This window comes from Lynx canadensis, chromosome X (genome assembly GCF_007474595.2).
Source record: "Lynx canadensis isolate LIC74 chromosome X, mLynCan4.pri.v2, whole genome shotgun sequence".
In the NCBI taxonomy this organism is placed as follows: Eukaryota; Metazoa; Chordata; class Mammalia; order Carnivora; family Felidae; genus Lynx; species Lynx canadensis.
The window spans coordinates 64852440-64867563 of NC_044321.2; the positions used below are offsets into that span (position 1 = coordinate 64852440).

General features: G+C 34.3%; 1 protein-coding gene across 2 annotated transcripts in view; it reads left to right on the forward strand.

The window, feature by feature from the left end:
* SH3BGRL (SH3 domain binding glutamate rich protein like) overlaps positions 1-14783 on the forward strand; it is a 91045-nt gene extending 76262 nt beyond the window's left edge. For both annotated transcript variants that reach the window (XM_030305518.1, XM_030305519.1), the window contains exons 2-4: positions 1775-1960; positions 6392-6472; positions 13450-14783. In XM_030305518.1, coding sequence (XP_030161378.1) covers positions 1775-1960; positions 6392-6472; positions 13450-13482 — 300 coding nt within the window. In that variant the 3' untranslated portion in view covers positions 13483-14783. The remainder of the gene's footprint in view (positions 1-1774; positions 1961-6391; positions 6473-13449) is intronic.
* Positions 14784-15124: the final 341 nt, after the last annotated feature.

Sequence of the window (15124 nt, forward strand, 5' to 3'; positions counted from 1 at the left end):
TCTTTTCCCATACTCAAAAATAAATTCAAAATGGATTAAAGACCTAAATGTGAGACCTGAAACCATAAAAATCCTGGAAGAGAGCACAGACAGTGATATCTCTGACCTCGGTCATAGCAACATTTTTCTGGATATATATCTTGAGGCAAGGGAAACAAAGGCAAAAATAGACTGTTAGGACTACGTGAAAACAAAAAGCTTCTGCACAGTGAAGGAAACAGTAAAAAAAACTAAAAGGCAACCTTCTGAATGGGAAAATATATTTACAAATGACATATCCAATAAAGGGTTAGTATCCAAAATATATAAAGAACTGATGCAACTCAACACCCCCAAAAATAAAATAATCCAATTAAAAACTGGGCAGAAAACATGAACAGACATTTCTCCAAAGAAGACAGATAGTTGGCCAATAGATGCATGAAAAGATGCTCAACATCACTGTCAGAGAAATGCAAATCAAAACTGCAATCAGTTGTCACCTCACACCTGTCAGAATGTCTGAAATGAAAAACACAAGAAACGAGTGTTGGTGAGGTTGTGGAGAAAAGGAAACACTTTTGCACTGTTGGTGGAAATGCAAACTGGTGCAGCTACTGGGGAAAACAGTTCCTCAAAAATGTATAAATAGAATTACCCTATGATCCCGTAATCACACTACTATTTACCCCCAAAATACAAAAGTGCTAATTAAAAAGGATAAGTGCACCCCCTATGTTTATTCCATTATGGTATACGATAGCCAAATTATGGAAGCAGCCCAAGTATGCATTAATAGATAAATGAATGAAAAAAAGTGGTATATATACATAATTGAACATTATTCAGTCATAAAAAAGAATTAAATCTTGTCATTTGCAAGGACATGGAGCTAGAAAGTATTATGCTAAGCAAAATATGTCAGTCAGAGAAAGGCAAATACCCTCTGATTTCACTCATATGTGGAATTTAAGAAACAAGACAGTTGTGCAAAGGAAGAAAAGAAGAGAAAGACAAACAAAGAGACAGACTCTTGACTATAAAGAACAAACTGATGGTTACCAGAGGGGAGGTGGGGGGTGGGAATGGGTGATATAGGTAATGGGGATTAAGGAATGCACTTGTGATGAGCACTGGGTGATGTATGGAATTGTTGAATCACCTGAAACTAATATGACACTGTTAAATACACTGGGATTAAAATAAAAAGTTAATTAAAAAAAAGAACTGGAAAAATGCTAGCAGGTATATATTTTTAAGAATTATTCTGTCATGAGAAAGATCTAAAATCACTTAGAAGCTATAATAATTATGGACTTTTTAATTTAAAAATACAAAAATAAAAATTAAAGATAAAATTTAAAGCAAAAAAAAGGACATAATCTCAAGTCATTTGGAAAGATTTTCTATGAGGCTGAAACTAAGAAAAGCTTGTAGATAATCAGAAAGCAAAGCTTCCCACTACTCAGTTTTGATTTAACTGCACTTTAGGTTATTGATATGCATTAGCTAGCCTCACTTCTGCATCATTAGATGTGGGAGTTTTCTTTGGATAAAGAAAAAAATAGGTTTATATACGGATTTGTAGACTTAAAGCTATTCAATCCACTTGTGAGACATCATTAACAACAAAATAATAAAGAAGAAAAGCTACATATCTTCTGTGAAACCACAAATCTTGATCCGTGTCTGAATTAATTTCAGCTAGTTCACAAACACTGGCTTTTAATTTGAAAAATAAAAACAACAAAATCTTTTTTTCAACAATATAGTTTCTTTGTCCTTTGGGTTCTAGATTAAGAAGAAACAGCAAGATGTGCTTGGTTTTTTAGAAGCTAACAAAATAGGATTTGAAGAAAAAGACATTGCAGCCAATGAAGAGAATCGAAAGTGGATGAGAGAAAATGTACCTGAAAACAATCGACCAGCCACAGGGTACCCCCTGCCACCTCAGATTTTCAACGAAAGCCAGTACCGTGGGGTAAGAAACCAATTTAAACTCTTGTTTTATCGAAATGGATCACCTCACATCCATCCTATCCCCTTCACTACATCCCCAAATTTTCATACAGCCATTTATCCTGTTCATCTCTTCATCCAACCTAGGCAGCTAGGATATTTCTACCAGGAAGCAGATGGATGAGTAATCCATCCCTACCTCACAACTTTCCTGTAAATGCATAAATACAGACCTTGGGCACATAGTTTCCTTTCCCTTTTTTTAAAGTTTTTATTTTTAAGTAATGTCTACACCCATCCTGTGGCTCAGACTTACAACCCTGAGATCAAGAGTTGCATGCTTTACTGACTGAGCTAGGAAGGTGCCCTGCCTTTCCATTTCTTCATCTGAATTCTATCTAGAGCAATTGTGTTGTTTCTGTCCTGTCCATGAAGAAGTTTCTGAAAGAAGTCAGCTGCTTTACTTATTTAGATTAAAAGTAGTTTAAAAAGAGTAATATCTTATTTCCTGCTTGAATCTAGTAATACTTTTATTTTGATATTATTTAAAATATATTTTTTTTTAATTTGAGAGAGAGAGAGGGAGAGAGAGAATCCCAAGCAGGCTCTGCACTGTCAGCACAGAGTTGGATGTGGGGCTCCATCTCATGAACTGTGAGATCATGACCTGAATGGAAATCGAGAGTTGGATGCTCAGCTGACTGAGCCACCCAGGTGCCCCTTATTTTGATATTATTAATGAATTTTCATAAAATCTTAAGTTAGCTAATTGAACTCATGTAAGTAACAAGGGAAACAAAAATGGAGTTTTTGCTTTGTGACTGGTGTTTTCAAGTATGCCATCTTTAGTTCATTTAAACCCTAGAGTAGTTTCCTTTATTCTTTTAGTAACATCTGTCGTCTCTGGCAATTTTAGATACTATGGCAAGTGCAAGTATAAATAAAACAGTCTTTTCTCTTAAGGAGCTGGTTGGGAGTGAGATGTTGGAAGAATCACACACACCTGAAACAATTGGAATGTGGTTATAAATATATATCCATGTGATGACACGGTACAGAAAGCATATGGGAAGGCTATAGGAATTTCTAGTAAAGAATTGTTTGCACTTCTATGTCCTCAGAATTAGCATGACTGAGAGAAAAATGTATTAGAGCCAGCAATCCAAATCTTCTACTTGATAGGTTTATATGGAAGTAAGAAGGACACTTTTGGGTGGGGATCTTTTTTATGTGCCAATTCAGAAAATCTAGGGGAGGAACCATGGAAAAATTGAGAACTTTATTGGCATAAAATATTTTCTCTGTGAATTCAATTTGTTCAGTTCTGAGGAGCATCCTGGAGATTTCATCTGTTGCTGCTAATGGGGCCAATGTGTAAAGACATACTCTGCAGATAAGGAAAAGACAATTAGGCTCTTCATTTAGATAGTGAAACCTCAGTGCCTCTATAATGGAAATTTCTGCAAATTATTGAATACCAGGAGCTGGAAGAGGCCTCAGAGGCCATCCAGTGCAATCTAAGCCAGCATATATTCTCTTAACTTTTTTGAGTCAGAAATTTTAACTCATTTGACTTTGAAAACAAGCACATTTTAGGTTATAAGGGTAACGTTTGAGAAGCATTTACCTGGTTTATTTCTCCCTCAGAAGCCACACTGTAAAGGAATGGAGAATGTTATAGAAATAAGGTATCACTGAGAAATAAGGAGATGGAAAGGAAGGGGCAGGAGGTGAGACTTGATCAAATAAATATTTGTTAATGGAAAGAGAATCCAACTTTTACTGAATGCCTGCTATATACCAGACACTAAGTTAGGAATTTAATAACAATAAGAATTAAAATTTATCCCTATACAGACTCATATGGAGAAGAATATATAGTAACTATTCATAGAAAACATATGTATGATATGTCAGCTATTGTGCCACATGCTTTATGTGTATTATATTAATTAGTTCTCATACTAATCCCATGAGGTAGGTATTGTTATTCCTGTATTATAGATGAAGAAATTGAGGCTTAGAAGAAGGCTAACTGACTTGCTAAACCATACATAGGATTTAAGCCTAAATCTGTTTTATTCTAAACCTCTTACCTTTGCTGTTGAAACACTGTGTATTTCATTTTCCTATTTATGAAAAGATCCCATTTTCGTTCTTTTTTTCCATTCTGTATTATGGGGGAGGTTGACCTCAGTAAATTACATTTCCTAATCTCCATTGGTGACTGGCTACCTATTAGGTTTGGCCAATAATAGGAGATACTGGTTGGTAGAGTAGAAGACAGAGGAAAAACCAAGGTATTCCTCTCTTTCTTGCTTCTGGAAGTGTCCATGACAGTGGCTATGTCTCCTTTGTGGTACTACATGTCTCAGCTCCTGGATTTGTAATATCTTCTCTACTCTTTCCTTTAACCTTGTAGCTGTGGTAGTAGCTTCTTGCTGTTGTTAATCTTTGGGTTTCCTTATCATTTCCTGTTTGCCTTTCCTCTATCACCCTCTCTCTCTGCCCCTCCCCCACTCACTTGCATTCTCTATCTCTCTCAAATAAATAAAACATTAAAAAAGAATTAAAAATATTCTGTTTACTCTTGTATTCTTAGCACCAAAAAAATGATTGGCATGTAGTAGGTGCTCAATAAATATTTTCAGAATAAATTAATTAATCTGGGTTAATTGAGAAACTGGTAATGTTCTTTTGTCTCAGAGTTAGAAACCTGTTTGGGCTTGCAAAGTCTAAGGCCAAAAAAAGATAATATACTTTGATCCAGGGCAACCTGGGTGGCTCAGTCTGTTAAGTGTCTGACTCTTGATTTTGGCTCAGGTCATGATCTCACAGTTTGTGGGATCAAGCTCCGCATTAGGCTCCATGCTGACAGTGTGGAGCCTACTTGAGATTTTCTCTCCCTCTCTCTCTGCCCCTCCTGCATAAAAATAAACATCTAAAAAATATATATACTTTGATCCCAAAACACTTGAACTAGAGTTGCATTTCTTGATCAGTAGAGTACAATTTTATGATCAGATTTAAATATAGTTGAAGACCTACTTTCTTCCACATGAACTTAAAGACTGATAAGAATTGTTTTTGTTACTTTGAACAAGAGGTAAGAAATACCTCTTCTACAACTGTTGGACTCTTTCAACTAACATTTTGTTTACTTCCAAGTGGTTGAGTTTAGAAATGATGTATATTGTTTGTATATTGTTTACCTTGAGTGTTTTAAAGGTAATGTGTCTCAGTATGAAATTGTTTATCAGTATCCAATTAGTTTCACTTTAGAATAGTGAGCTCAAAGAGTGAGCTCATAGGATACTGTTCATATGTGCCTACTGTGTAGGGTTTATTCCTTTGTCAGCATCTAGGGTACATGATAAGGTGCTTTGAGTCAATCCTTGGGAGATTCCAGTAGGGCTAATCAATTCTGACTGTGAAAAGAATCCCTAAATAAGAGAGAGAAATTCTGATGTTTCTTGAGGTGAGGTTCCAATTTAGGATCATCCATTGCTTGAGAGATCCTCCAAGTATCAGGAACTATACATATATCTAAAATTTATATCTCCAGATCCTCCAAGTACCAGGAATTACACATACACACATAGAAAACTATAATTGATAATCTGTTGGTGAGGAAGTCTCTAGAGAAACCAGAAAATTATGAGTGCTCTTCACCTCCAATAAATCAGCCAAAATGCCAGACTTATTTCTGTGTGTTTTAAATTAAACAAAGTAAGGCCAGTTATAGGCAGTAGGTTTCCAAGTTTTCTAAGTAGGTTTGCTATTGATTATATGTCATAGTTAAATTTAGGCAATTCTATTTGTTACTTGTAAAGCATGCTTAGTGGCTTAGAGGATGACAGTGGGAAGCCCAACCAAATTCAGTCATGTAAGGCTTTTCATGGATCCCTGAATTGAAACTTTTTTGTGGTCCATTTGCTCTTCTGGTCATATTTCATGAAAATCTCATTCCCTCCTTCCAAAAACAGCACAGATTTATTACTCTTATGGTCTTGGGCATATATAGCTAATATTCAGTCTACTGAAGGTTCTGAGGATATCTCTATGTTAATAAATAATGAAAGAGAAATAATGGGGAATGGAAGAAATAGCCTCCTACTAGAAATAAGCAACCTCTTGCTGGCAAATAGTTGGCTGCTTTAGCTGTGGAGAAAGCTACTTGGCCTGAGGCAGATTTAAACGCTATGTGATATTAAATAATCTGTTTTGAAATTTCTGCCCCACAAAATAGCATATATTCTAACTCACATTAAATGGGATCTAACATGCCTTGGCTCTTTACTACATTTCCCAGAGTCCTAGCACTATGGAAATTCAATAACCTATATGCCCCCCAAAAAAAGGTTCACAAATCAGTTAGTTATGAATAAATTTACTCTTTTATTTCCTTTGTTGGTTACATATTGCTTATTCTCCTTTCCTTCTTTTCATTAAGGACTATGATGCCTTCTTTGAAGCCAGAGAAAATAATGCAGTGTATGCCTTTTTAGGCTTGACAGCTCCACCTGGTTCAAAGGTATGATTCCTTTTTTTCCTTGCTTTATTAGCCATTTTATTGCTGCTGGGTTTTTTAGTCCATGAGATGTCTACCCTTATTATGTATTCAGATTAAGCTAGAGGCAGTGTAACATGGCTGAAAGGAAATGCTCCTTTTTTGCATGCATTTAATTCCTGGTAGGGCAGACATGTGCATAATCAAATACATAAAGTATGTGAGTGGGAGGTAGGTGGAGTGACTTCCCCATCAAGTTACCCAAAGCAGTAGATTTCTCATTGACCCATTCATAAATAAGTGGTTACCAACTTTAAAGACTCCATTATTTCAGCTGTCATGAATGGTTTTACATCAACAGAACACATCTTACTCATAGTAATCTTCTTGGCAGCATCTATTGTCTTTGTGTGAGAGTAAATGCTGGAGTCACCCATTCAAATTAACTAAGAGCATTGGGGCACCTGGGTGGCTCAGTCGGTGGAGCCACCGACTTTGGCTCAGGTCGTGATCTCACGGTTCGTGGGTTCAAGCCCCGCATCAGGGTCTGTGCTGACAGCTCAGAGCCTGGAGCCTGTTTCAGATTCTGTCTCCCTCTCTCTCTGCCCCTCCCCTACTCGTGCTCTCTCTCCCTCTGTCTCAAAAATAAATAAACATTTAAAAAATTACATAAAAGTTAAGAGCTTTTGAGTTTCTAAACTGGTCACTAAATTGCTGGCTAAATTTGGGACTTTCTCCCTGCCAACAACAAATAATTTTTCAAATGGCAGTGTTTCCAGGGGAGATCATATAAAGAAAAGAATCAAAAATTAAATTGCTTATTTAATGAAATGTCTCAAAGCTATGAGCTTTAAATATACCTTTGCTTTTTACCATAGGTCTTTTCTTTTTTAAAATATTTTTAAATGTTTATTTTTATTTTTGAGAGACAGAGCATGAGAAGTGGAGGGGAATAAAGAGAGGGGGACAGAGGATCAGAAGCAGGCTTTGCGCTGATAGCAGCAAGCCCAATGTGGGGCTCGAACTCATGAACCAAGAGATAATGACCTGAACTGAAGTTGGCTGCTCAACCAACTGAGCCACCCAGGCACCCCATGCTTTTTACCATAGGTCTTTTCTACACAGGCTGGCTTAATCAGAATGTATACCTCCCTGTTCTATCATTTTATGTTTTGTTTGTAGCAACTAATTTTATGTTAAATGGATTCTTTGAACTCCAGCTCCTTCTCCAATTTCGGGAATCTGTGTTATTGCTTGTTTTCAACTAGAGATCATTTGCTAACATTGTTGTCTGATTCACTGTGAAATTCTGTTTCCTTCCTGAAATTTCTTTTCCCATGAATAAAATGTCTTATTTTAGGCTTTGTATAATTTAAGTTGGAAGAAATGTTAGGTAAGACATTTCTGTTTAATCAAGTTAGTAAAACCCAAGTTAAATCATTGATTTCAGTTCAGATAAGAGGAAGTATGAAAAGAAGGATTATCTGTTTTCTGTGACTGATTACTCCCTCTTCTTTAGTTAAAAGTAGAAGTCATTCATTCAGTAAGTATTTATTGAGTGCCAAACACTAACTTGACATTGATGGTGAGACAAATATGGAGAACACAACATAATCGCTACCTTCAAAATGTTTTTAACCTAGTGAAGGAAAAGTATACAAATAATTATATAACAAATATGACTACAAATAATTATAATCCAACACATATTATAGTAAATTCTGTATGCTGTGAAAAAAAGTGCCATAGGCATCCAGAGAAAATAATAATAAATTATTATTAAGGAATTTGGGGAAAGTTTCATAGAGGAAGTGACATTTGAGCTGTTAGGGATTCAAAAATACTGAAATGACACTAAGGTGTCTTTCATAGAGGCAGAACAGGAACTACTGCATGTAGCTTCACATGATGATATTTTCAGGGAGCAAAGTGTAGTGCTGCATGTCTCCATAATAGGGCATATTAAATAGAGGAGGTGAGATTGACTAGGTAGGTTTGGACAAAATTATGAATGCTGTGTTAGGTACTTTCAGTTTTATCCTCTAGGTATCTAAAAGCCAAGGTAGGAACAGGGGGAATACAGTGATAAGATTATCTCTGTACTTTAAGATGTGATTTGATCTATGTCTTAAGAGAATAAATTTGAAAGCTGTATGGATTATAAAATATTGGAGAAATGAGATATTAGAGATAGGCCTACCCATTAGAGGGTACTTTAGAAGTCCAGAAAAGTCATGAAGAGGGCTTAAAGTGGTGTAGTGGCCATGGAAAGGAAAAACGAATTTAGGAGATATAGAAAACTCATGTATAATAAGATATAGAAATTTATGAGATGTTTGTGTATGTAAAGAACTGGGAAGAAGTGAAGCTATATACAGGGCGTCTAACCTGAGTGACTGGAAAATAAAACAAACATCATGGAGGAAACAAAAAAGTGAGTGATCCAGGGGAAGAGTTAGTCTTGGAAAGGAGAGGACATGCATTTTTTTCTGACATTGGACAGAATGAGAAGAGAAGGATAAAAATAGAAATTTTAATGTGCAGGGAGGTTAGAGAAGTTCATATTTTAAAATGTCTTATATTTAGTGTAAGGTCATCTGCTAGGTGTGATGGGAAACTTAAGGTATTAGAACTTTGAGGAGAATTGAAAGGATTCAGTTGGTGAAAATAGGCTAGGGTAGATTAAGATTGTGAATGGAAGTATGGCTGAGCAAAATAGAGAGTCCAGCTAGAGTTGATGAGTTCATAGTGGAGCCAGTCAGCTGATAGTTTTTTTTTTTTCCATCCTCATTTAAGCCTAGGAGTAAGAATAAAGTAAAACAGTGCATGTTAGCAAGGAGAGAGTGGATAGACTGGGATAAGAAAAGATCTTGAGTTGACAGTGGAGTTAAGGGAGAATTGGTAATAGGGAGATTGTTTTATTTTGTTTAATTTGTTTTTACTTGAGTATAGTTGACACACAATGTTACATTAATTTCAGGTGTACAACATAGTGATTCAACTTTTGTACGAATTATGGTAAGCTATCATTTGTCACCATGTAACACTATTACAGTATTCCCTATATTCCCTATGCTATGTCTTTTATTTGGTGATAGGAAGATTTTGAATGCTAGTATTTCATAGGTTTTTAATAGGTTTTTTTCCAAGACTAAAAGTGATAAATTTGATATCGGAATGATGATTTTTCTATTCTTCAGCTTAGCTTTCAGAGTTTTTCCCCCTTTAATTTAACATGACAACAAGCCTTCCAGAAAGAACTGACAAAGAGAAAGTATACAAAATAAGGGGTGACTGTGTGGCTTAGTCAGTTAAGCGTCCAGCTCTTGATTTCAGCTCAGATCATGATCTCACAGTGGTGAGATGGAGCCCAGCATTGGGCTCTGTGCTGATCATGGAGCCTGCTTAAGATTCTCTCCCTCCCTCATCCTCTGCCCCTCCCCTGCTCATGCTCACACACTCTCTCAAAAAAAGAAAGTATACAAAATAAGAAATACAACTAGTTAACCCACATTAGAAAAATGCACTGACAATAAAGACATGTGATAAAATGAGATTCAATTTTCATCCATGAAATTAGTAAATATAAAACAAAGGATAATACTCAGTGCTAAGAAGGGTGCATTAAAACGCTCACATATTGCTGGTGGTAGTATGAATTGGTACTCTCTTTTGATAACCAGAATGGCAAACAGGTATCAAGGACCCTAAAATGTTTATAGTTCTTCACCCAGTAATTTCACATGGGGTATTATAGTCTTCATTAATGAAATAATTCTATACATGGAAAAAGTTTTATGAATAAAAACATAAATCAAAATGTTATTTGCAATACTAAAACTTTGGAAGTAAATTAAATGTCTAACAGTGGGGTCAACCAAAATAAATCAACACTGAATGAATTTTATGGATAAAAATATGTTTCAAAGCACTATATATAATCCTGAAACTTTGAAAACAAGTTAAATGTCCAAAAATAGTGTCGACAAAAATAGTTTATTCACTGAAAGAACTAGTGCTTTCATTAAAAAATGAGTTTGTAAAAAGATACATTATAATAAGTTATATAATTGTTTTTACTGTATGATTAATACTCTATGTTAAGAGACTGAACTGAACCATAGCTAAACATGAATATTTTTCTCCTTTCTTTATGTTCCAAATAACTTGCATACATTCTATTTACATTTAAAAATTATTCAAAACCAATTCAGTGGAGAACTTGGTATTTAAAAATATCTTCTGACAAATATTTCCATGAAACAAGGAATCCTCCTGTGAAAGATAATTTTTATATTATTTTGTATATGGATGTATTCAAAACAGGGTATATTAATATTTACTATTTATTTTATTAATATGGAAGATTATTCCTTAGCACTAGCATTTCTTTATAGAAGGTGATGGTTTTCAGATATGAAATAAAATAACATTTTTTTACTAAAAAATAAAAATCTGGTGATGTTCATGTTGAGAGAAAAAATTATTGACCCATATTCACTAGTAGTATATTGAGGGAGTAGAGAATGTTGGTTGCAGAAATGTTCTCATTAGCTTTGGTTGAACCACACTGCTTCAGGGAGGAGCAATGGAGTCTGCCTCTGCTGTGAGATTTGAAACATTCCTATTTCCACTAAGCCCATTCTATTTTGCCACATCTCCAAGAGAAATTTTATATTAATTTCACTTAGCTGTGGTGTTGGTCCTAGTTAATTGGCAAAAAGTGGAGAAAAGAAAAGCAGGAAAGAAGGATGTATGCTTGAAATGGCCAAGCACTGAGCTAGACCCTTCACATACAACTCATTTTATCCTTAAACCATCGTTATGAGCTAGGTGTCCTCAATGACATTTTATAGAAAAGGAAACTGATGCTCAGATAATTTAATTAATTTGTCCAAGGTTACATAATTATTAAGTAACAGAGCTGAAATTTGAACCCAGGATTATCTGATGCAAAATTGGTACATTTATGGAATGATGTTTATATTAGGAATAAAGGGGGAAGATACCTCATATGGCTGTTTCCAAATCTCTCAGTTTAATTAGATAATCCATGAACTATAATTATTGGCTACTTACATTTATGTACTAACAAATATTTTAGCACAATTTATATATTTGATGGATAAAATATAATTAGAAAAGTAAATAATTTACTTTAAATATAATGTATTATTGCAAAGACAAATTACAAAAAAATTGAATAGCTTTTTTGTTTTGGATGTCTGTGCCAATAATTTCTTCCATTAAAAGGGATAACTGAGAGCTAAAGGATTTATAACTAATTACAGCAAAGAGTGATAAGATGTGACTTTAGGGATTTAGGGTGTTTCCAAAATACTAGTTACTCAGAGGCATTAGATGTGCATAAAAAGAAGGACTTCACATTAGGACATATTCACATTTTTATTTCTATTTCTATTGTATTTTATTATTATTTTTTTTAGAGAGAGAACACGAGTCAGAAAGAGGGGCAGAGGGAGAGAGAGAGAGAGAGACAGAGAGAGAGAGAGAGAGAGAATTCTAAGCAGGTTCCACACTCAGCACAAAGCTGTACACAGGGCTCCATTCCACGACCCTGGGTGATGACCTGAGCCGAAATCAAGAGTTGGATGCTCAGCCGACTGAGCCACCCAGGCGCCCATATTCACATTTTTATATAACTACTTCCCCAATGATATGAGCTAAGCTTTTGAGGAGTCTTAGTGTAAAATTCATTATGTTATGAGGAAATTCTCACAAGCTTGTTCCATAAAATGAAACAAAATGCATAATGAGGGTCTAAGATATATTCATTTTGACAACGTAACAGGATATTTAAAGTTTTAAAAGCGCTTAGGATCTTTTTTTTTTTTTTTGCCAAGGTTTCTGGAAGGTAGTATTTTACATCTGTTTTGTTGAAAATGTATTAAGAATGAATTACAGGGGTTCATGGGTGGCTCAGCTCAGTCAGTTGAGCTTCTAACTTTGGCTCAGGTCATGATCTCATGGTTCATGTGTTTGAGCCCCAAATCAGACTTTGCACAGACAGCATGGGGCCTGCTTTGGATTCTTTGTCTCCCTCTCTCTCTGCCTCTCCCCTACCTGTGCTCTCTTTCTCTCTCTCAAAAATAAATAAAATTTTTTTTAAAAATTAAAAAGAATGAATTACAGTGTCCTCTTTTGCATCCTTCTTTCTTTCATTTCTACCTTTTTTTGTTTTGTAAGAATCTAGGCATCTTTCATTTTTGCTCTTTCCCCCTTCTTCTGGGCAGAGTATCAGAGGCTCGTTTTGGAGTATTCAGATGCTCCTACTCCTCCTGAGACCATCAAGTATTCAATTTATGACACGTGTTTAGAATGATATTGTCTAGTATGCATGATTTCTACAACCTAACTCTGAAGTTTCTTTCACCAAAGTCACTCTTACCACCCATCTTTAGTTCCATAAACTTTCCTTGAAGTGTATTTTGTGTCAAGTAGTATGGTAGGTTCCAGAGCACACCTATAGTTCAGAGTTCCTATGGTAGAAATACTCATTGCCCAAAGGAGAAGAAAGAAAACCTGACCTGTTTTCCTGCCTACCGTTATAAAATTTAAAGCAAGAACATTTTAATAAATATCACATTTTTTAAGTAATTTAAACCTTAATTAAACAAAACAACTAACTGTAAACTTTAGGTGACAATGTTTTTGAACACTCAATTTTTGATGAAAAATCACAGAGAAAGGAAATCATCTATTTTTTAAAATTTGAACTATAATTGGAAATCACTGGCTTTTATGGAATTATTTCACACAATTAGTAATGATTAGGCAGTCTTCTATTACATCTGCTTCTAAGCAGAAGTTTCTATTTTATAGTTTTTCTATTAAGAATTTTTAAGCAGTCTTCTCTGGGAACCATTTGTTTTTGTTTTTGAATATTCTTAATAATTTGAGCTAATATAGTGTAACCAAAATGTACATGGATGTCTGTTTTGTGATATTTAAATTTATGTTTTGTGTGTTTTTCATTTCAGGAAGCAGAAGCTCAGGCAAAGCAGCAAGCATGAACCTGAAACATTCTGCCTTAAGCATCCTGAAAAAGGAATCTCTATTGCTCTTAAAATTATCTTCAAAAGAAATCAGCTTAATGTTGAGATAATAGATTATTTGGTGTTTTCACATGCAAACAATCAAAATGAATAATACATAATTAAAATGTGAATATTATGATGAGGAGAATGAGAAGTGAACAAAATTTTTAGATGTCATGGAATAGTATTGTTATCTGCCAAGGCATTTTATATACTTCAGTAATTGTAAAAAAGAAAAAAAAGACCTGTGCCTTTTCTGGTATTATTATTGCAGCTTTTAAAACAGAGCAAAATAATCTGTCTCTTGTTCCAAAATTGCCTCATTAATTTTAGTTAATAAAAATATGTACCCTTTGATATAACATTATTGTGATTAAAAAGCAGTTGCAGGTAATTTTTATATGTCAGACATTGTAATTTCTTATGGTAATTATAACATTCCCATTATTTTGTAATTGAAACTTTTATGTACTAAACAGGTTTTTTATGCTTCTAAATGTAGCCCTTTATTGTTTACTTCAGTGATCAGAACAGATGATCTCCTACAAAAAAAAACAAAAAACAGATATGTTCAATTGACAAGTTCCTCGCTTAACTGCAGAGCTATGATGCAATTATGTTTCTAAGTTGCTTGCCTCAGTGAAACATGTATACATATATATATATATATATATATATATATATATATATTATGAAAGTGGGCTAGCATGTAATTTTAAAATGGCATTCTTTTGCAAAAAGCTCAGACCTCTAATTAACTATTACAAAATAGGTCAGCACTCAATGCCCAAGTCTGGTTTTCCTTAGGTCTTTGCTAAAAAAAATCTTAATGGTTCACACTTTTAAAACAACTTGTGGTCATGAATGCCACTACCTCTCAGATATTTGACATGTTTGTTTCAGCTTGGGCACATATTGTATGAATATGTAAATCTAAGCAGAGAGAATCTTTTCTATGCTTCTATTCCAGTGATAACACAAGTATCAGATAAAAGAGTCAATTTTTAAAATATTAATTATGAAAACTTGTAAGAAAACAAAAAACACTATGACTTAATTACTTACCCAGAAGATATACATATTGTACCTTAGTTCCACACTACTTTATTACTTAAAAAAAAAACACCTTTTACTTTAAATTACCTTACCCTATCATTTGATGTGTGCAAGTCTGTGTTCTATGCCAAAATCAACATACAGTGAAGACATAGTTTTGTTTACTGAGATTCAAACTTAATGTGATGCTTTACAATAAACTCAGTCCTTTTAGAAACATATTTTACGTGTTCCTGGAGTTTCTAAATAGTATAATAGTAATTTTAGATGAGTAATACATGTTTTAGAAAGTGGGAAAGGAGAAAAGAAAAAAATGACAGAAAATAATTTAAATGTAATTTCTAAATTTCATTTTTTAGAATTCTAAATTTTGCTATATACACTAGAATTAAACAGAAGTATTCCATTGTTTTGTCTACAAAAATATGCCATAGAGAACTCTAGAGAAAACAGGGTGCCTTGTAATTGATTCTGGAAAATGCTAGAAAAATGTTTGGTCAATATTTTCTCCTGAGCTTTATTAAATGCTGATTTATGAAGTTTTGGGATGATGAGGGACTCA